We start from the raw sequence: 24,805 nt of genomic DNA, 5'->3' as shown, positions 1-24,805 counted from the left end.
TGGTGGCGGTTGCAGTTCCATGATTACTCGAAGTAGACACGAGTAGTCATGACCCTTGCAAGTGGCGTATTCCGTCGCACCTCAACGCAATTGGACGAGTACAACACAGATTCTTACGCTCATTCCATTGTTTATTGACTTGATGATATTTGAATTGATTGATTGATTAATAATTGATTGGTTGACACGTAATTGACGTGATTGATATTTGAATTGATTGATTGACTGATTGATTAATAATTGATTGATTGAATTTGATTGATTATTGCATTGGTGATGTTCATGCACTTTTGACCTGCACAGTGCATGATCCACCCGATTTGGGTCGTCACATTTGTTGTATTGATTGTTGATTTTGGGGCAGCCTTGTGGTAACCCCAGCAAATTGATCACCGCGGCCAGAAGCGCCATATTAAACAAGCAAAATAACATCTATATTGTTTGTTTGATTTATCGGGAATCTAAAATAACTTTATCCTAGCCTTGCAAGACCAATATCCTTATGTGTCGATTCAAGCATAATGCAAAGTTTAAAATTTCCTTTTAGAATAATTTTTTGAAAAAATGCGTGCCATGCAAGATTGATAAGCATAATTTTTATTCAAATAATTATTGGAGTATCTTGCTCTTGTAACAGTTATAGTGCCTAAAACTCATGGCGCAGAACAAACAGCACAGGTAAGTTCTCGTCCTTCTACATAGGGTGGACATTTCAGCGATCCACAGCGAGATTCCACTGGATAGAAGAGGTAGCCATTATGGTTAGCATGGCCCCCAACAACAGTATCCGGAATTTTGTCCACACAAGTATACATAGTACCAGACTTATGCCCATGATACCCTGCCATAAGGTAACCACTGTACTCTAACCTCCAACCTCTGAAGCAGGATTTTCTGGCTTTGGAAAATACAATTATACCATTATTATTAAATATTTACACCCGCTGAATATTTTCTCCTTTATTTCTTACGGAAACCCATTCGTTAATCACTGCATGAACTGCAGTCGGCATGTCCCCTGTACAGATTTCTTGATCAGCGGCTGTTCCATTAATGAAACGTATAAAGACGTTCGCATCATTAATACAATAATTAATCTTTTTAATCTTACTTTAAATATTTAAACAGATATAAATTTAAACAATAAAATGTCTTTCTTTGTTTGTGTTTACTGGAATTAACGGTCGCAGCTATTGCAGAAAAAATTTTAAATTACATAACCCACTTACGCGGGTTATGTATTTTTTCTGCAACAGCTGCTTCCGTTAATTCTAGTAATAACAAACAAAGAAAGCATTTTATTGTTTAAATGAACTAGTTTAAATGTAAACATAGTATTAGCGTTAAATTTATGATATCCAGTCATAAGGAACCCAATATATTCTAATCGCCAACCTAGCTACATGTATGTAACAGGATTTTCTGGCTTTATAAATTATTTCATGATGAAATATAAACATTTCTGAATTTATGTCTGAATGGGTTTTATCCCGCAGACACCCTTGCATATACTGAATAAACCAATGCTACATGTATGTACTGTCATTGTCCTCATATTTGATTCCACGTGTATCTTGTTTATAAAGTATACATTAAAAGTCTCAAAGCATTGTGACGCCACTGATATTGCAATGTGTACGCCTATGGGCGGCGGATAGGGTAAAAAAGACGTTTATGCAAAACTAACAATAATTTTATAAACATAATGAAATACAAAACAGACAACCTTAAAAACAAAATCAACAGACTCGTTTGCAAAATCAACAGACTCCGATGCGAAACCAACAATCACCAATGCAAAACCAACGATTATTCACTGAATAGTCGCTAGATGGCGCGCAAAAAACATATATTACCTGAATTAACGCTAGATGGCGCGCAAGTTTTTCTACGTCATCATTATTTTTGTACTATCATAGGAACGTAAATGGATCAGGGCCACAATTATAGAGTGAAGGTCAAAAGCCTGAAAAGTAGCACATAAAGGAAATTCGCATACCTCCCTTTCAATGATAAAAATAAAAACATGCTCACGTTTGTGAAACTTTCTGGGTATATAATAAAAGTTTAATGTCAAAAGTTTACAATGATATGCATTAAGGTGCTTTTCAAGCATAAATTATGCATAAAAATACATATTGAAATGAGAGGTCATTTGGTTTGTTTAAGCCAAGCGAGAGCTATTCGGAGGTCATGACGTCAGAAGTTTATTAATAACCAAGGATTTCCACATTGAACACCCCCATTTTTATGTGAATATTTATCTGACACTCTGTCATGTGTTAAAAAATATTTTGGAAATGAATCTTTTTTAAAAAAGTTACAAAGAAAACAAAACACATGTTTTTACTATATAAGTCTATATATATGTACATGTAAGCTAATTGTAGTCCGGGTCCAAATCCCGCGAAATTGTCTATCAACATCCATTTTGCAAACCTCGGATAATAGCATCATGTCGAACTTTTAAAATTCAAACATATTAGAGGCAGCAAGACAAACGACTATTACAAGAAACCAGTAGCAGATATTGTTTTTTCCCCCAAGAGAAAATTTTTGAAAGAAAAAAATCCCCTTACACTCTTAAAAAAGTTCATATAAGGCCGGAATTAAAAATATCTTTGTTTCCCCTAACCCGACCCTGAATTCTCAAGTCGGGTCGGTAGGTAGGTGAACAATTTTATTTTATGACAGCAGCTTTGAAAATACGTTCCAATTTAGTTATAGACAATCAATGAACTTTCTGAGGGCCATCAGATTTGCAGTGTTTCTAGAGCATTTTGCTATAGAGATAAGAAGTGTCTAATTTTAAGTCGCAGGTCCAAAATACCAATAAGGAACGTTGAAAACAGTCTTTCAAAAAGAACCATAAAACTTATGTCCAGTCCCGCTAAAGTTGATGGCTCAAAAAAGATCCCTTACTCCTTAATGGCAAAAAAGTGCTGAGTACGTCCTAATTTGGAGCAATGAGGAAATGTTCAAATGTCGTCCATACAAAACTCGAAGGGATTAAAAACACTCACATGAAGAGGCCAAGACACCTCCGAAACACTCTTAATTAGTCGTGGTAAATTTTACTATCAAATTGTTTCAAGAGTGAAGAATTCTACTTAGCTAAAGGCATAAGATTGAGACGTCGCCGTTGTTTTACATGTATTAAGAATTTTTTCTCAGTAATCACATCTTGGCGCGATTTTCTTCAACAAATCACAGTAGAACAATGTCGGCCGTTCTGCTGAAAACTGATTTTGATGAAACTGTATTTTATGAAACTTAGTTAACAATAAAAAAAATAATTGAATCTTCTTATTTAAAAAATCTTTTCAGTCGGTGCGATTTAATTGGGTCGGTCGCGTTAGGGGAAACAAAGGTATTTTTTATTTTGGCCTAAAATTATTTTATTGTGTTCATGCATTACACAACTTGTTGATACATGAAAATTCACTTGGCAAGTTGTACTTTTATCATTTTTGCTTTTCTTTGTACGACTTATAGTGAAGTCTATCAAATTTATTTTAGAATAAGTTAACTTAGGAAGCAATCTGATTAAAATCAGATCCTTTGATCGTTAACTTAGGAAGCAATCTGATTAAAATCAGATCCTTTGATCCGCTCGCATTAATTGCTACTTGTTTAGCGATCTATGTGCGCGGATCAAAAAAAAATATATATGGGCTGGATTGTTTTTATTGGGGTGGACCCCCCCCCCCCCCCCGAAAAACAGGATCTGCGCCTGTACAGATATGAATTATATAGGACAGAAAAGATAAATGCTCTAAGAAACAGGATAATCAAGGTTGGTACTTTTTGCGCAAGGGAGATGATGATATTTGGGGGGGGGGGGGGGGGTTATCGATATCATTTACTCATGAAGTTTCTGTCAAAGTCTCACAAGATTTTGGTAACTTGTTGATTAAACATGAATTAAAAATGTTTGATAATAAATCTGGAAAACATATTCGAAAGGATAGTTTTAATTTTATTCAAAAGTTTTACTATGCGTTTCTTTTTCCTCTCAGTATAGTTGAAACCGTAAAAGAAATTCAGGGGCGGATCCAGCAATTTTCGAAAGGTCGATGCCCCAGCACTCATGCATAGAATCACAATAGGACCACTTGAAGTCCGTAACTACATGTATTTATAAGAAAGGGGGCTCCAAAAACAGTTGACAAGGAAAAAAAAACAACAAAAAACAAAAAACAAAAACAAAACAAAAAACAAAAAACAAAAAAAAACAAAAAAAACCCACCACACTCTAAGTCCTTCTTTGGGGGTAGAGGGGGCTTTCTGTAACTTTTCTCTTCGGACTGCATTATATACTTTCATGTAATGCTTAAATCTGCGTATTTTCCGGCAATAAAAACTGTGGAGGGAGCTTCCAAATCAAAATATTAATTAAAACTACAGCAAAAAATTACTCTCAGAAAAAATAAATCCCCTCTATCTGCATTTTTTTTTTTTGCATGTTACTTGTGAGTAACTCTTAGCCGGGGTTGGGAAGGTACACGGAGGAAGGTACGCGAAAATCTACAGATCTACAGAGCAGAGCGGACAAAGATTTTCCATTTATTCAAAATTTTAGACTTATTCTATATTTATACAGAAATTTTTCTCTCTGTGTACAAAAATAAAAGGGGGTTCCAACCACCGGCCCCCCCCCTCTGGGTCCTTCAATGAAATTTACACTATAAGGCTACAAGGATGAGACTTAATTGTACTCCTGTACAAGATGTGGTGGCATCTTTGCCATGGTATGCGCAGTAGACCTTGTCCCATGTGCATTTTGCCTAATTTCTCCGAGTCCGAAAACAGTATCGCCCAAACCTGGAGTAATCGCTGTCCTACATTCCTTCACTTTATTTTTAAGCCCCCCCCCCCCCAAAAAAAAACACATGGATACACACATCTTGCCTTAATTTTTTTTCTTTATAAATATTTTAAAGTACTCAAGCTATTCCCTTAAATATACACGGGGTCAATCTGATAGATAAAAATGGGTATAAAATGTTCTATATACCGGTAGTATATGATCCCTTATTATATATAAATAATTTCGATACCGATAATATATTCTTTAATACATTCCGAGGTTTACCAATTGGATCCTGATATAATTTCGCGTGATTTACGTTCCTATGATAGTACAAAAATAATGATGACGTAGAAAAACTTGCGTGCCATCTAGCGTTAATTCAGGTAATACATCTAGCGACAATTCAGTGAATAATCGTTGGTTTTGCATTGGTGATTGTTGGTTTCGCATCGGAGTCTGTTGATTTTGCAAACGAGTCTGTTGATTTTGTTTTTAAGGTTGTCTGTTTTGTATTTCATTATGTTTATAAAATTAGTTGTTAGTTTTGCATAAACGTCTTTTTTACCCTTTCCGCCGCCCATATACGCCATTTCGTCATAGTTCAACGGCTAGGAGAAATATATACCGGTATATGCCTAAATCTAATGAAATATTTGTTTCGGAAGTCAAAAGTCAAAAAAAAATGTTGCAGGTTAAACAAAATACCAAGGAAATGTTTTGAAATACATGTGTTATTTTGGCTTGGGTCGAAAACGTTTTCTTACCCTCGCACAAGTATCAGCAACAATAAGGCCCTTTAATACTTAAAAAAAAATTTTTTTTTGTTTTTTTGTTCTTTTTAAATGTAAAAACCGATTCAAATATCTTACTCTGATGTTGAAAGTTCAAAAGTTATCCCTTTGTATAAATATTTTTAAATTATGAATTTTAAGGAATCCGTTTTACATTAGATAGAGGTCCGTATGAACTCTGCTCCCGATTTGTACTGTTTGAATGGAGTTTGGAGCTTGAATAGTTCGTTATCTCCATATATTTCATGTATACGTTACATGTTCTAAAGAAATTGTCTGAGCAAAGATACCTGAGAAAAAGGTATTGCCCTTATCAACATTCTTTAATGATTGAAGTATTGATTAAATGAAGAAAATATAGGGTATGTTTTCTTTTTTAAATTCTTTACTTTAAAGCATTATTCAACGCGATAATTTAAATTTTCTATTCGGTATGAATTTAGATCAATTACAGTTTATTGCTGCAATCTTATGACATACCCGGAAAAACTGTTGTAGTTGATTTATCTCTCAGAAGACATACAGCACATGGTACATTGTGATCATGAAGGTTTGTCAATTGTATATCATTTGTTTCATATTCTGACCCATACACATAACCTCTATACACCTCAACTCCATCTTTGTATTTACCCCACTCGGGATTTCTTGGCAAACAAAGGGGATCAACTGCAGCGCCGGTGTGAGTATAGAATGATCCTCCTACATAACCTGTAGATATATGATGTCCCTGTAGTAGCGAGGTTCACAAAATGTGCGAAAATAATAAATATCTCAAATACTAGTATGTGTCATACATACCAGAATGGACGAGTTGGGCTGTCGAGGGACAACTTTTCTTTCCCCACCTTATATACACAGCACTGTTCTTTGGATCTATATGAAATATTTTAGTTTTAGCAAATTCTGATTATTCTATTATTACCGGCCGCCAGGAGGAGGTCGGTTAATTGATATGAAAGTTTGAAGTCGGCGTGCGTGTCTGCGGAATTAAAACAATTCAAATAAAAAAAATATTTAACATTCATATAATAGAATATAAAAAAGAATGTCTAAATGTTTCAGAAAAACGCACAATAATCATTAGATTAGAAAACTTTTAGAAACAATGGGGTAAATAATTCATCCAATCCTGGTTGACAAACTTTAACATGACTGAGATTCGGAGAATATTAGGACAAGTGTTAGGCATATTCTAAAGCAAAGACCGCGTTAAATATAAACAATTTTACTTTCTCTATTTAAACAGGATTTGTTGTACGTGTTTATTTTAAAATGACGTGTACACATGTATATATAATTTTAAACATTTTCTACGGAGAATTTTCGAAAATATGATGAAATGTTCATTTATTAAAAGACAGAATATTACGAGATTTTGCTCTAGCAGACTAGGATAACGCGTGTTTTTACAAAGTGCCAAGAATATTCCCGCTACACCTCAAAAAGAAATGTAGTGGCAGATCTAGAGGGAGTTTGTTTGTTTGTTTGTTTTTTTTTTTTTTAACTTTTTTCCTTTAAAAGAGAGCAAGGAACCCCACATATTTGATGTGTTTTTTTATTAAAGTAAAACTATCTCTAGTTGTAGATAACTTTAAACTTAAGTTTTTCACTTTTAATGTAAATATTACTTAAACATCAAACTTCCGCCAGAATTCGTTTGTACCAGACTGAGTGTGGAGACGCAGAGGACCAGGGGTAGTTTGCGTATACATGCAATACTAAACATGTATTACCTATGAAGAAAATCATGCAGTGTCGTACGCAGGTGTTTAATGTCACGAGGATATATTTACAGATAAAATATAAGATATTTTAAAAACAGATCACACATTTCAGTTTCTATAATTGCTTCATGAAACTTCAAAGGAACAATTACATGTAATTGGTTTGCGGCCGATTTTTGAAGCTTGCGTCAATATGTTTCTTGCATTTACATATGCTGTGATTTTCTACTGTGAAAAATGATTTGAAGACCATCTTCTTGTATACTCTCACGTAGCAATATACATGGAGACACTTAAAAAATACTCGTTGAATATTCAACAACAGTATTTGACCTTTTTCATTGAGTCTAAATTTGAAATTTTATTTTTTACATCAAACTATTGAAAGTCTGAACAAAGGAAATGATTTTTTTTATAATATAGTATCAGAGGCGTAGACAAACTTAAATGTGGGGGGCTCAAATTCCAGAAATACCAAAATTCTTTGACAAGCAAAAAAAAAAAATAATAATAAAAAAGGTAATCAGACGGTTTTATTGAGGGGGAACCAGCATATACATGTAGTACGTAAGTTTTCTGTAGTATTCTATTTATCGCCAACCCTCCAACCCCCCAGTTCCAAAGGCCAAGTGTGTTATATAAAGAAATATTAAGATGTACTACATGTAATATCCATGGGCGAATACAGGATATGTAATACGGGGGGGGGGGGTGGGGGGGGGTTGATAACTTCGTTCAAGCAGGGGGTCAGAGGGCCGCCTTTAGGTCCCCAGTGTACGGAAGCGTATTAGTGCCACTTGCACACTTCACTTTTTTTTAATTTGTACACTTTAATCTGTAAATTTTACAGTTTAATCTGTAAAATTTACACTTTAATCTGTAAATTTTACACTTTAATCTGTAAATTTTATACTTTAAAGTGTAAAATTTACACTTTAATCTGTAAATTTTACACTTTAATCTGTAAATTTTACAGATTAAAGTGTAAATTTTACACTTTAATCTGTAAAATTTACACTTTAATCTGTAAATTTTACACTTTAAAGTGTAAATTTTACACTTCAATCTGTAAATTTTACACTTTAAAGTGTAAATTTTACACTTTAAAGTGTAAAATTTACAGATTAAAGAGTATATTTTACAGATTAAAGTGTAAAATTTACACTTTAATCTGTAAATTTTACACATTAAAGTGTAAAATTTACACTTTAATCTGTAAATTTTACACTTTAAAGTGTAAATTTTACACTTTAATCTGTAAAATATACACTTTAATCTGTAAATTTTACACTTTATTTTAAACAACCTAAACTGTTATCAGTTATGATTAAACGGTCGATTTGTGATGTTTTACCTCTGAAACATGAAAAAAGTATTAAACTGTGATGTTTACAATTGTTTGCATATATTTATTTTACATGTACTCGTACATGTTTATTAGTATATGAACAGTGTAATTAACAGTAAAAATAAATATCTCAAAGATTTTTTTATTTGCAGTTAAGTTTGATATTACAAGTATATGGTTCTATGGTCATGATGAAATAATATATTAAAATTACGGTCATTTTTTTAACGTAGCATCAAAGAAACGTCATTGAATCAAAATATATAAAATTCATTGCTGTTCCAAAATATAAACATAATATAAACATACTTTGATATCAATATAAAATTCATCTAGAATATATACATGTATGCATATGTTTGATATGCTCTTCATTTATATTCTAAGAAAAGTTTTACTTGTATCAGTAATACTAATTTGCTTATCATTATGTTCCCCAAACGAAGTTGGGGAACATATTGTTTTTACTCTGTTTCTTATTATTATTATTTTTCTTCTCGGGAAAATTTTGTCCGCGAATGATCTTGTAAAGTACACATCCGATTAAGGGGAAACCTTTTTAGGGTAAGTAGGCATGTTATGTAGATTTGCGGAACGAAGGTCATTTTGCGCGCACGTGCTTGCAAGAGCGCGCACGTGCAACACGTGAAATGACCAATATACTTGAAATTGCCGTAACTTTTACATTTTTCGATGTAATGCTTTGATTTTTATCATATATAGACATATTATAAATGTAGGTAAGATGACATTGTCAACATGCCATTTTGTGTGCACGTGCTTGCAAGAGCGCGCACGAGCAACACGTGAAATGACCGATTTAATTGATATAGGCGTATATTTTTACCTTTTTGATGAAATGCTTTGAAACTCATAATATAAGGATATAGTAGTAGCATAGACAATATGACATGGTCAAAATAGCAAGATCTCACGCGCATGCACGTGTGCTTCGCTCTGATTGGCTGAAACTAAAGTCTCAAAATCTTTCTTGTTTTTTGATGAAATCATTTGAAATTTTGAACATAGCCATGCATTAGGATATCCTACAATATGAAATATAACAATTTTCATGAAAACACGTGCATGCACGTGCGCTGCAACCTGATTGGCTGAAACTTTAAATAGCCACAACTCCCTTGGTTTTCAACCAAACAGGATGGGATTTGGAACATTGATAGATATAATAGACTTTTACAAGAAGGTATGGTCACCATGCACATCCATGCACGTGCGTGTACGTGCGCTGCAATCTGATTGGCTGAAACTTTAAATAGCTATAACTCCCTTAGTTTTCAACCAAACAAGATGGGATTTGGAACATAGATAGATATTATGGACTTCTACAAGAAGGTATGATCACCAAGCACATCAATACACGTGCGTGTACGTACGCTGCAATCTGATTGGCTGAAACTTTAATCAGCTATAACTCCCTTGGTTTTCAACCAAACGGAGTGGGATTTAGAACATAGATAGATGTAATGGACTTCTACAAGAAGGTATGTCACCATGCTCATGTATGCACGGGCGTGCACGTGAAATTAGTAAAATAAAAAAAAACACTTGAATGAGCGTATTTTTTAATACTTTTGGATTAAATACTTTAATATTTAGTAAATTTAATTATATAGATTGTGTAAACAAGATGATATGGTCATTACCCACATGCATTAACATGCGCACGCGTGCAATGCTAAAATTTGAATGAACTTGGTACCCATCTGGGTAAACGTTCTTAAAGTCTCAAATGCATAAAGATTGTCTTATTTAATGAAGCTTATAGGGAATATGGCACCAAAAGGGAGATGGGGAGGGTTTGGGGAACATCTGTAACGGTCCCCGTTACAATTAGCACTAGTTTGCATTTATTGTAAAATTGAAAATCAGAATTAAATATTATCTTGCAATATTAACGGTCTGTTGGCTTTAAAATGCGTTACTAAGGATGTATGATTATGCTTATTTGACTATTTGATTAAACAATTAAAGTGTAAATTTTACAGATTAAAGTGTAAATTTTACAGATTAAAGTGTAAAATTTACAGATTAAAGTGTAAAATTTACACTTTAAAGTGTAAAATTTACAGACTAAAGTGTAAAATTTACACTTTAAAGTGTAAAATTTACAGATTAAATGAAATTTTACAGATTAAAGTGTAAATTTTACAGATGAAAGTGTAAAATTTGAACTTTAAAGTGTAAAATTTACAGATTAAAGTGTAAAATTCACAGATTAAAGTGTAAAATTTACAGATTAAAGTGTAAATTTTACAGATTAAAGTGTAACTTTTACAGATTAAAGTGTAAAATTTACACTTTAAAGTGTAAAATTTACAGATTAAAGTGTAAAATTTACACTTTAAAGTGTAAAATTTACAGATTAAAGTGTAAATTTTACAGATTAAAGTGTAAATTTTACACTTTAAAGTGTAAATTTTACAGATTAAAGCGTAAAATTTACAGATTAAAGTGTAAAAATTAAAAAAAGTGAAGTGTCAAAGTGGCACTAATACGCTTCCGTACCAGTGGGTATACCAAAGTATGGCATGAAATAATATTAGTCATATCACACTTTGAATGGTGGGGGCTTAGGGGGCGAAGCCCCTGGAAGCTCCTGAGTTTTTGTGTAATTTCAATAGTAAAACCAGAAACAAAAATAGTGGAATTGGTTAGATATATATCAAAGTATGGCATTAATAATGTTAATCACATCATATTTTAAAAATTTTAAGGGTGTGCGCCCCTCACGCCCCTTTAAATCCGCTAGCCTAAGTGATATCAAGCCCCTGTCTAAGCTGAATGACAGGATTTCAAATAGTGTTTTTAAAGTTGATTGACATTCATCACAGGTATACCGAAATCAGAATCTCCAATACTGCAGCCATCTTGTAGAAATTGCCAATACTTATTTTGATGAGATTTGGATTGGCTAGAATATATTCTATAGTACATAAAAGAGTGCTAATGAATCAGCAAAATTAAATGATTAAATATCCGGAGGTTTGACAAAACTTACTTTGAGACTATGTGTTAAACAAGAAATGGGATACAGCAAATAAACAAGCTAATTCAGAGAATTTGTGTCCCCCGCTTAGGGAAAAAGTAAACCATGCGCAGTTCGGGGGGAGGGGGGGTGGGTCGGATCCCCTTGACTGAATTTGTAGAATTATTAAATGTATACATGTATACTGAAGCAAATAAAATATGCCAATATGGATATAAAGATTTGATTGCTTATTCTTTATTATGTGTATGGAAGATTCTTTTAATATGGAATATTTATCACACTGTAATGATGATTTTATGAGTTTGTACAAGCCAGACCTCATAAATTTTTCATTTCACATGCTTAATACGATCATTTAGTTAAAAAAAAAAAGTATTTCGAAAAAAAAAATGGATTGTCCGGGATGCGAACCCGGGACCTCTCACACAAGTAGCGAGAGACATATCACTAGACCACGGAGCCTCTGTTACTTGACGCGAATAATATGCAAATATGAAGTCACATAGATGTAAATATTCACGTTCGATATTGTCAAAATTTTACACAATGCATGGTGTCTAATAAACCTTTATTAAACAGTTCTAATAGATGTAATAAGAATATTAAGTCCACCGAGAACCTGTTTTATACGTAATGACTCTCCTCATGCCCCTGTGCTAAAAATAGCGACATGTAATAAATACTAATAAAACAAGCTAATTCAGAGAATTCGTGTCCCCCGCTTAGGGAAAAAGTCGGCTCCTCCTGACTGAATTTGTAGAATTATTAAATGTATACATGTATACTGAAGCAAATAAAATACATGTATGTCAATATGCATTAAAGATTTGATTGCTTATTCTTTATTATGTGTATAGAAGATTTTTTTATATGGAATATTTATCACACTGTAATGATGATTTTATAACCTCATAAATTTTTCATTTCACATGCTGAATACTATCATTTAGTTAAAAAAAAAAGTATTTATATATAAAAAAAAAAAAAAAAAAAAAAAAAAGGATCGATCGAGGTTCGATCCCGGGACCTCTCTCATTTGAAGCGAGAGACATAACCACTAGACTACGGAATCTCTACACGCGGTGTGAAGTATATGCAGAAGTGAAGTCACATACATGTATATATTCATGTTTTCATGTTCGGTATTCTCAAAATTTTACACAATCCATGGTGTTTGATTTATTTAGCCTTTATTAAACAGTTCTAATAGATGTAATAAGAACATAAAGTCCGCCGAGAACCTGTTTTATACGCAATAACTCTCCTCATGCCCCTGCGCTAAAAATAGCGACATGTAATACTATAAATACTAATAAAAAAAACGGGGCGGGGCACTTTGAGAGGGGCGAGAGACGTCCTAGGGAGTTTTGATATAAAATTACATTGCATAAGCTCAAAATCTTCTTGAAATATCGCCCGGAAATGATAGTGTTACACACAGAGAGAATGTATAAATTTACGACCTTGAACTTTGACCTTTTGACCTCAAAATCAATAGGGGTCTTCCTTAGGCCACAGGGAGTTGTTATATAAAATTTCATTGCAATAGCTCAAATGGTTCTAGAGATATCGTGTGGAAACGAAAGTGTTATAACAGACAGAATTTGCTTATTTATGACCTTGAACTTTGACCTTTTGACCTCAAAATCAATAGGGGTCTTCTTTAGTCCATAGGGAGTTGCTATGCTAAATTTCATTGCAAAAGCTCAAAGGGTTCTCGAGATATCGTGTGGAAACGAAAGCGTTACAGACAGACAGAAAGACGGACGGACGGACGGACGGACGGACGGACGGACAGACGGACGGACAAACCCAAATTAATATCCCCCACTTTTCAAGCGGGGTACAACAAACGGGGCGGGACACTTTGAGAGGGGTGAGAGAGGTCCTAGGGAGTTTTGATATAAAATTACATTGCAAAAGCTCAAAATCTTCTTGAAATATCGCCCGAAAATGATAGTGTTTCATACAGAGAGAATGTACAAATTTACGACCTTGAACTTTGACCTTTTGACCTTAAAATCAATAGGGGTCTTTATTGGGCCACAGGGAGTTGTTATGTAAAATTTCATTGCAAAAGCTAAAAGGGTTCTCGAGATATCGCGCGGAAACGAAAGTGTTATAACAGACAGAATTTGCGAATTTATGACCTTGACCTTTGGCCTTTTGACCTCAAAATCAATAGGGGTTTTCCTTAGGCCACAGGGAGTTGCTATGCAAAATTTCATTGCGAAAGCTCAAAGGGTTCTCGAGATATCGTGTGGAAACGAAAGCGTTACAGACAGACAGAAAGACGGACGGACGGACATACCCAAATTAATATCCCCCCCTTTTCAAGCGGGGGACAATAATGACTTTCAGATGTCAACACAAGGGGCAGCCTGTGATCATCATTTAATTTTGTTAGATAACAGATGCTGAGTGAAACAGAAACGTCTAAACTTCAAATTTATGACCTGCACTCCCTATCCGAAACTGGCGAACACAAGAGGTCTTAAGAGTCATTCTCTGTAAGCATCAAAATGGGCTGGAAATTGATTTTCACGGATTTTGCTGAAACTTTGGGAAATAGTTACATTATAAGCCCAATTTACAAAAATATTATTAAAAGTGATCAATTGGTCTTGTTTCCATGGCAACCAGGTTACCTGTTTTTTCACATAGTGGTAAATACCTAAAATGATATTTCTTCCCATTCATGTACATTTAATTAAATAAAGGTGATTATTCTTATTTTTTCCTTTGAAATAATTTGTTATTTGTATTTTCTATCAAAAAAAGTTGAAATTTTTTTTGGACCTGCTGTTAAATGCCAAATAACATAAAAAATTGCTTTAAAAAAGGGGGGTTAAACATAACAATGTGTACAAAAAACGCAGGCACTGATGGAATATTCTGATGCTCTGAATTTCACCTTATACATTTATGAAGAACATATGAAAAAACTGGAGAGGTATTATTTACTTTAAGAAAATAAATTGATTGTAAAGTTTGTAAAAATCTCTAAATTTACACACATTTTTGACAAGAGTTATTTCCCCTTTCGGAAATCTTTTGCTTAATCAATGAAAATGAAAGTGAAAGTACACAGCAGAAAACGACTTTGAGGAGTAAATACTGTCTGTTTTGGATATTTTTAGGGGTTTTAATCCAACTTGTGAAGTATTTAACATTACCCATAGTTAAACTGTTAAATGAGTGTTCAGGCTTTACTGTGACTGAGAGATATACACGTTTGTGTATAGATGTGATAAACTTAAAAATGGATTGCATCCTATGAAATCCCTGCCTCTGTGACAACAAGTGCTGCATCAAGGAAAAAAAAGTGTTTAAAAACAAAGTAACATCAGTTAAATAGACTTCAGAGCTAAGGGTGGGATAATAACGTTGTGATGAAGAAATATACATGGCAATAAGAAGATCACTAGGCAAGTACCAATGAAATATTTACCACGTACATTGAAAGTTGCACAATTTATTTTGTATGAGTTTATTAATAATAAGGTATGCCTATTTATTTAAAAAAAAAACATTAAAGTACCCAAAGCATAAATAATGACATGATTCTAATTATGTCAATAATTTATAGTATAGACATATTATCAGTCTTATTAAAATCAGATGTTGATGAAAATTTTTTAAACCATCTGTTGATAAAAATTATATATGTTAACCAAATTCAACTAAATTATATAAAGCAATTCGGTATATATGATAAAAGATAAATACCTCACAATAGCTTTTTAATTGTGTGCTTGAAAAAAAAAGGGGGGGTTAAAAAGTTATTGCCATGTAACTAAGGCATTTCATCAATTTTTAAAAGAATTTCATTTATTAATCATTTTTTAAATGAATTAATTTTTTTTATTTTACATGTTGACCTTATGAAATCACATCGCTAAATTGAACACGTGACAAAACTGCGATTTTCTCTTAGATTTCAATTTTGCAGGGTTGAAATTTGTTGATGCAAGTTTCTTTTTTTGAATGGGTCGATGATTGTGAATGAATGTGCCCTTTCATTTAAGAACTTGAAGTTATTGCAAAAAAATGAAAGAACGTACTAGGAATTTATTTCTTTAACATCAGATTATTTTATGCAACAAAGAAAAAATAATTTAATTCATTATATAATTTAAGATTTTTTTTGTCAAAGCAAACACTACAACAGTTGAATTTAAGCTAAATTTATAATACAATGTGTACACTTTACTGAAACAATATATATAATGAAGGAATACATTAAAGTTTATAGGGAAATATGGCAATTTTCAGTGGAGAGGAGTTCATTGTACGTGCATGCAGAAAATGGGAATATGTAAAATGGTCGTTGTTGAAATAATGGATTTATGTGCCCAAATTATAGCAGAGAAAAAAAAATATATTTGATTTTGTCATATTTTATAAGGACATCTCAGTATTCCATTTATCACATACTTTATGTTCTGGAAAATGTTTTTAAGAAGCTTTCCAAATAGTTTTAGATAAAAATAAGTTATTTAACTTGAAAAAAAAATACTAATACAAATAAATCACCCCCCCTCCCTTTGTAACATATTGGAGGAGGGGTGGTAACATTTTAACCCCCCCCCCTCACTTTAACCCCCCCAGAAAACTATTTCAGATCATTATATTTTTCCTGCCATATATCGATGAGGTTCTCTGTAGATTGAATTTCAAAAGCTTATAGGGAGTTCACTCCGAGGGGCATAGCCCCTACGGATAGTGTTTTGGAACTAATAAGAGTGGCGGTGGTTTGTATAATTATATACTTTCAATCTAATTGCACTTTCCCAAATATTTATTTTTCCCTCTGTGCCTTAATGAGGAAGAACAAAATCACAAAATCTTACATACTGAATTTTGATTGTCATTCTTAATGTGTATGAATCACACTTATCTCGGCTGGGAAAACTTTTTTTTTTATGTACGGTACGGACAGACAGGTAAATCAGTATACCCCCCTCTTCTTCGTAGCGGTGGTATAATAATTCCTAACGAAAGGAGCAGCAAAAGATCATTTCAATAACAGCAAAAACAAGTTGAATCGAGGAGGGGGGGGGGCACTCTTGATAGTGACTATGTGCTTGTCCTACTAAACTAAGAAGTGCATGCACACGTTAAAACATGTTATATATGTTTCAATTAATAAAGCAAGTTGCTTCCAAAAGATTGGTCATGATTTTATGTCGGTATTTATTGTTTCCATGGAAACAAATCCTGCTGCAGTAATTCAGATATATGTGAGCAGTTTAAGTTTGAGTTCATCTGTTTTTGTCCTGGTAAATAAATTAATTAGAAGTATAATCAAACGTTGGTGGCAGTGCTATGAGTTTTGTATACTGGTACATCAATACTTATTTGGATCATTCTTGAATTATTTGGTTACCATAGCAACTGTTTTTTTTAAATTATGAATTTATAGTCTTTTTTCATGTTAGTGAAATGACAAGGTTTATGGAATTTATTTTATTGAAGAAGACACATAATCGTGCAATAAAGCAGTAGATTTTGTATATAAAACATATCAATGAAAAGGATTTTCCTGAACTATTGGCTGCCATAGCAAACATTTTAAAAAATAAATTATGAATTACTATTTTGATATTTAATGAAATACAATTAAATTCAATTTATTTTACTGAAAAAGAGAAAAAAAATAATGAATGAAGCTATGATATTATTTGTTGTATACTTGTCAGCATAACAAAATTTGTGATAGCAACCAATATAAGAAAGTGTTCAAAAACTATTTGGTTACCACAGCAACATGATTTTAGACGCTTGAATTTGTATTTATTTTTCTTTAAAATGTTCATAAGTGAAATAACAAATATAATAAGTGTTATCTATTTAAAATTGAAGAAATTAAATCATGCACCGAGGCCACAGATTCAGCATAATGATAACGTCATTAGCTATAGTGATTTTTCCTGACTTTTTGGTTGCCGTAGTAACAAACTATTTTTGTTTAATTTATGAACTTACATATTTATCATAATATTGTAAAATTATGATGTTTAGTAGTGTGATTTGCTTTACTTTTGACCTTTTTAAAGTTATGATGTACAAAGAGGAGCCAAATGTTGAATCTACAAATTAATCCAAAATCTCCATAGCAACCATTTTCGTTTTATTTTATTTTAAGAAATAATACCTCTCTATAAATTTTATATTTTGTTGAGTTAGGAATGACCTTTTCAGTGATGGCAGTTGTTTGTTATGGGTTGCCCGCGTTTACTTGCTACTATGCTTAGAAAATGCCAAAAATTGGCATTTTTTCAAATTTGTAAAATTTTGAAAAACTCACACTTTTCACTGGAACACAACTCTTTTATGACCAACTACTGAATAATTTCATTAGTTGTGGTAGTTACTCCAACAAATAGTCTATCAGAGTGGACAACAATTAAATATGTAAATAATATACAGAAAATAGAAATTTATGATGAAGATAGTATACTTTCAGTAGGTTGCTCTGTATTTTTGGCCTCAAAATGGTGGTTTTGGTTACCATGGCAACCGGGACTCAAAAGAAAAAATTAACCCCCAAAATGTTCTATACATGGTGTTTCTACATTGCATGCAAAAAATCAGCAAAATCTGTGATGTACCATTTCCATCTTTTTTCTAAATTCTTTGATTCTTACAGAGAATGACTCTTAATTGACAGATTTTTAAATTACTATATTACATTACTATATTATACAACTGTTACGAGGGTTGTCCCAGAAAAACGCGAACTCTTTGAATATTTCAAATACTATTCAACCAAAACTAATAATTTTTGGTATGCTGTTGGGAAATCATCTTTTAGATATTCTGACAAAATATTATAGGCATGTGATGTAATAAGCATATTAAAACAGCATTTAAATGATGTTAAATATCGGTGGTCGGCGCACGACAATTTTTTGACTTTCACAATGAAGGAATGACTCTAATTCTTGGCCATATTATCGAGTATAATCTGGTTTGGGTCAGTTTACGCTTTTTAATCCGCGAAGCGGATTATAAAAAAGCGTAAACTGACCCAAACCAGATTATACTCGATAATATGGCCAAGAATTAAAGTCATTCCTTATAATTTAATTTTAAAATAATTAAACAACTTTTGATGTAAAATTGTGTTGCTTTTTATAAGTTCAAATTTACCGTGCAATAATACAACCGTAGTAACGGAAGTGATTTGAAGCGAGGGGAGGTAATAACTGATACATAGATCTAGCAGCCATGATGTTTGTTTACATGAGGTAAGAACGAGTAATTGTTTAAAGTTGAAGGTGCATTTATTAAATCTGGAGTTTTCCATGGATTCCGAGGACAGGAAATGAGGGGATTGCATGGATATGATGATTAAGCTGGTCGTCAAGGGGGTGTGTCCCCATACCAAACCAGATTATACAAAATGTTTTGCGTTCCTTTTTCGAAATCAACCAATGAGAGGCGAGAATACAAACAAAATTAAATTATATAAAATTGTGATTGAAGTATTCGTTGTTATCAGGCTATATGGTAATATAATATAAAAAATTTTACTATCATAAATACTCTATGATTTGGTGTACTTGTGTTTAAAATTTCATTTGGTTGACATCATGAATAACAAATATATGACGATATATAGCAAAGCGCTTTGAATTAGAAAATGTCAAAAATGGTGACGTTAAGCTGTGATGTGGAGCAATAAATTATCAAGCAACACTATGTTGAGCGGGATATGACTTCTGCATCTAGAAAAAAAAAAGATTTTAACGATGAAAAAAAACTTAAACAGAACTATGGGGAACATGTTTATATCTAGTAGAAGAGGTTATAGGTTAACTTGACTGGTTATCTGATAGAAGATCAAGAGAATAGACCACATAAATAAATACGAACTTAAAAGACAAGAGCGGGACGTCATAGACGTACATGTACGTGAACAGGCGCGGATCCAGAAATTTTTTCCAGGGGGGGTCCACCCCAGTCAAAAAGAAAATCAAATCCCAGAAATTTCTTGACAAGCAAAAAAAAAAAAAAAAAACCTAAACTCCTCGACCAAACGTCAAAAACCTATTTCTTGGGGGGGGGGGAGGGGGGGTGGTGACTTCTATTGCCTCAAATCTTTCACTTTTCATACCTATTTCACACATATTCCCGTTTATCAGGGGGGGGGGGGGTCAGCGTTTTCCAGAGGGGGTCCATGGTAACTTTTTTTCTTGTTTTAGAATATACATTTTTTAACCTGGTAAATTCCAGGGGGGGTCCTGACCCCCCCCCCCCCTCTAGATCCGCGCATGCGTGAAGACAAAAAAAAAGAATTAAACACATTGCCGAATGTGAGCATAAAATGAATATTTATAGAGGCGCATTTTTCATAACATTCGTAAACACTACAAGATACGTTTTGACGTCGTCAGTGTTGCGCCGACAGCTGATTTAATAGATTCCTTTACATAAGAGGAAAATTTTATTTATAGAGATATTTCCTTGGCATTATTCAAAAAATGTTGATCATCTTGTGTGCGACTTTTTAACTTTATTGTCCTAGTTAAACAAAAGATATTAAAAATGTTCGCATTTTTCTGGGACAACCCTCGTACTTCAAGAGAAATGCTTACTCAGTTGTTGAAAATAAAATACATTTGCCATAAAATATGGTAAAATATTATTTCTGCATAGCTGTGATTTTGTTCTACATTAAGTGGGGGGGGGGGAAGCACAGACATACTCTTGCCCACCCCACCCCCCACCCCCACACCCCAGATCTGAAAGTGGGGTGGGGGGGGGGGGCTAATGCCCCCGCTGACTCCCTGTGACTACGCCTATAAGTATAAAAGAGGAACTTAGGTACAAACATAATCGTTCTAATGGGTTGAAATTGATAAGAATGTTTAATGTACCTCCAGATCCCATCTTCAAATCAGATTTCACTTGCTCCTTAAACTCTTTAATTGATTTTTCCATGGTATCAGCTAAACCTTTGAATTCCCGCTTTAAAGCCTCAATTTGGTATGACCCAAGAGCAGAAGAGAGTTGTCCCGTCAAATATCCCTGTAACATTTCTTTACAGTTGCTTGTCTGCGTCTCTGATTTGGATGCATGAATAAGCATAATAATGAATAAAACAGGACACATCATCTAGAAAAAAAAGATATCAAAAATTAAAATATTGAATATCCTTTGCTCCAAATAATAAGGACACCATCCATAACCCTCTTGAGTATAAAACTTACTTTGAACAAAAATATATTTGTCCAATAAATACTTTTTTTTGGCTTTAAATGTTTCCGTGAATTTGAAGATTCTGACGTAAACTTGCATATATATAATTTTCATAAATATATCAACATCTTTACTTGAAACTTGATATTTTAATCACATTCTAGCATGACAAGAAAAAACTTCAGAAATCACGGAAATGAGAAATTATGCATAAACGCAATCTAAAATGCAATTCTTCATTAAGGAATGGAGGGAGAGGATTTGATTTTGTTTATTGTTTTAACATTGTACACGCCATTTATATTTATAAAACATTTTGATGTATTTTATAATCTTACATACAAATATAATTCAGTTTCAAGGAATTGGCACGAGGCCATTTGAGCAAAGTTTTGTTAATTATTTCGGTAATTTTTACACACTCATGCTTTACCCATTAAAAATTTGGGAGTCTAAAATAATTTATTAATTAGACTACTGACCTACTTGTTGGAAAAATAAGACAAAGACACCGAAACCGAAAGAGTCTAAGAAACGATATATATGTTTATTTCTAGGTCAATTTATCCTTTACAGAGGCTCCTTTAAAAGTTTACATTTAATTCGCACAGCAAATACTCAAACTGATCATCAATGATTATACAAGACACATGTTAACATGTTTGGAAACATGCATTGATCTTCTAATAAAGAAAATTAAAATTCATTATATTGTCTTACAATTGATTTTGAAAATCAAATCGTTTCAAACATTTTTTCTGTTGATATAAAATTCACACAATTATAAGTTTGTTTTTAATTTTTTTTTTTAAACTAAATAAGTACAAAAATATAATGATTAATAATAATAAGCATAACAAAAAACCCCATTAACCGAATAAGATATAATGTCTCATATAGTACATACCTGTTTATATGAATATCATTATAATCCGAAGATAGAAGATGGAGCATATTATTTTCCCCTTTCTTTTGTTTTAATTTTTCTTTAAAAACCGTAATATTTGATCACACAAAAATTTGGCACAAGCTACTCAATAATTAATGATTTATCAAATGTACTCAAATTTAAATAATTCTGATTTTGCAACTGTATGAAGATAACACTGTATACGCATTTGGACATTGTTAGACTAAGTCATTATTGTCGCTCTTTTATGGCAGCTTTCCAAATACAAAGACCTCTGTTTTGCAGTATTCGTATAGTTATTCAAGAACGTGTTGACCAAATATTTCTTCTAAAGCATGAATTTTCATTTGTAAAATATTGTAAAAATAAAAAGTTATAGAAATATGAACTTCAAATCTTTATGAAATTGTCATATGTATCCTTTGAGCAGAGAACGCAACACAGTGACATCTTCTGTGACAATATCATACTATAAAACTTTTCAGAGAATATATACTGTAGGCTATCTCGGTTTTTTTCTTTTGCGATGATTTATTTTTCGCATTTTTGCGATCACTTTTAATTCGCAAAATTAAAACACAAAGAAATGATGGTTGATTTTGTCCACAAAGACACTTTTTCAGTTTTTATTTATCGTTTGAAATAACTTGTGCAAAGTAAAAATAGCAAAAATCTGTATCTTTTTGGAAAATTTTCTAATAGGCTAAAAAAACCTCCATATATCGTATGGTCAATGATAAACGTAAAACGATTTTCAAATATTATAAAATTTTATAATCGATATTATATTAAGAGTAAAAAAGAACAAGTTTTATTTTTAAAAAAAATAGACACGAAATCATGACAAACACAATTTCAAAAAAAAATGAACAAACTTTGTTGTATTGATGAATTAAAACTCGGTCAAGGCAATTGGAATCCGACAAAACTAGTTTCAGGACTAGATTGCAACAGAATATCTGCACGTAGACAACTATATATTATTATTATAATTGGCAAGGAATCTGGGACACTAGATGTAATGCTTAAGAAATATTTTTAAAATATGCATATAATTCAAAATGATAATTATCTTTCACTTAAAAATTTAGATAATTAATGTTAAAATGGAGGAATAGTACAGAATAAAGGCAATGCAAAAACAAAACATGCATTCAACAATAACTTGCAATTATTTAAATGAATACACGGGAGTAATTTGCTGATTGTAGAGGAACGCAGACAGGGTAAATAATGTTTCTATTTTAAATTTTTCAGAAATTCTACGAAGGTGAATGAACAGATTGTTATATCGGTTAAATTGTCGATGAAGATGTATTAATATGAAGTACTATTGCTGTTTAGTTTTTCACTTTTTTATACAATTGAGAAATTAAAATAAAAATAAAGAAAAGAATAATATTTCATTTTGATTTTTTAAAAATACATATTAATTCATACATGTAACGATAGATCGATGAATATGACAGAAATCACGTAAAAATCTGCTCCTGGCTTTTAAATTTTCATTTCCAATCGTTTTAAAAGAGTTCAAAAACGAAAGTTAATAAATTTTATAATTCAGTTTAACATTATAAATACAGAATTTTCAATTTTTAAAAAAGTTTTGAACATCATTTCAAAACATAATAAAATAATTTGTAAATTATAAATTTATACATTGTAAAGTCATTTCGTTTTGAGACTCTTATGTGGGATTTCCCGGCACAAAAGAAAAAAAATAAAGTAGTACGCCTATTTAAACCCCTGAGCGGACGTCTCTCGACATATTTCACAATTTTACATGAAAGAGACGAAATGGCTTTTGCAGTTCGAAATGTCCGCTTGCAAGTGATCAGTGTAGGAAACGGGCACAGTACCAAATGATCCTTGGGCTAAACTGATGTATTACCTGGACCGTTTTTGTAAAGGACAGTGCTGTCACTTAAAATATCGATCGGTTGCGGAATTATGATAATTATAGATTTCTCTAAAGAACAAAAAAGCGAGCTGCTAATTCTGTGCACAATGCTCTCCCCTGATTTATTGCTGAACAAGATTTTCTTCCAAAATGATGAAATGTGTGGCGACAGTAGCAATCATTACTTCGGGACTGGGACGATTTCAAACCGAATGCTAGTCTAAAGGTCTTTAGTCACTGGAAGGCAGACGAGAAATATTCGAAAAATCATAACTTTCAAAATAATTGGCTTATGGAAGAAGCCGAAGAAAGACGCAGACGAAGACGTAATAATGACAGCTGCAACATTTTGTGAATGTACAAAACTTTTCAAAATGGCTGCCAAACAAGAACAGATATTTATTTACATTTACATTTTTTCCTTCCAATTTTTTTTTTTCATTTTTTCATTAGAATCCGAAAGGATTGTGGCACGAGTTTTTTTTCCTTTTTAAGAGAAATAAAGTAAATCAAATGTAGCGACATATACAATGTATTATTAAAATTCATCAAATATTCGCTACATTGTCTGTATTCTATCATAAGTAGAAAAAAGTTTCTTTGTCAGTCATGAACGTCTGTGTAAAACATTTTATATACAATGAGTATATATTGCACGTACAAAAAAATTAAATAATTTATGTATTAACGTTACGATTTCTTCCTTAATGCTACAATCTTGTTTTGCTTATTAAATATAAATATTTTTTACTTCAAAGTTTTACATCCACATTAAGTTAAATAATGTTTTCGATAACTTTTCATTGCATTTCTTGAAAGTGAAAGAACTGAAACAAATAAAATAAAATTATTGCTGGAATTGGTCAAATCTAGAATTTAATGTTTATCCCTGATGACGTAATGTATCGTATTCCTTAACTTAAAATGTCTGGGCAAGCACTTTTATATGTTCGAGTTAGATAAGAATCTTCTATCATAAATTAAGTCAATCACTCAATCATTCAGTTATGGAAAGCATTTACAAAAGAAAAAAGATAAAAAGAAGAAAATATTTTTAATAGTTCAGAAAACATATGATAATACATATAGTTTTGTACAC

At 32.3% G+C, this 24,805-nt stretch overlaps 1 protein-coding gene across 1 annotated transcript; it reads right to left on the bottom strand.

Moving 5' to 3' along the window:
• Window positions 1-653: 653 nt before the first annotated feature.
• On the bottom strand, window positions 654-20,812 carry LOC134280681 (short-chain collagen C4-like). The gene is made up of 4 exons (XM_062763120.1): window positions 20,575-20,812; window positions 6,406-6,480; window positions 6,085-6,315; window positions 654-898 (listed from the first exon to the last, which is right to left on the bottom strand). The coding sequence occupies exons 1-4, from the start codon at window positions 20,810-20,812 to the stop codon at window positions 654-656; spliced, it is 789 nt and encodes a 262-aa protein (XP_062619104.1).
• Between the last annotated feature and the right edge of the window lie 3,993 nt (window positions 20,813-24,805).

The sequence above is a fragment of the Saccostrea cucullata genome, unplaced genomic scaffold, assembly GCF_032062105.1.
Source record: "Saccostrea cucullata isolate Sc308-1 unplaced genomic scaffold, CSIRO_AGI_Scuc_v1 ctg630, whole genome shotgun sequence".
NCBI classification, from domain to species: Eukaryota; Metazoa; Mollusca; class Bivalvia; order Ostreida; family Ostreidae; genus Saccostrea; species Saccostrea cuccullata.
Note: the sequence above shows the minus strand (reverse complement) of the source record. Positions and strands in the feature narration are given on the sequence as shown.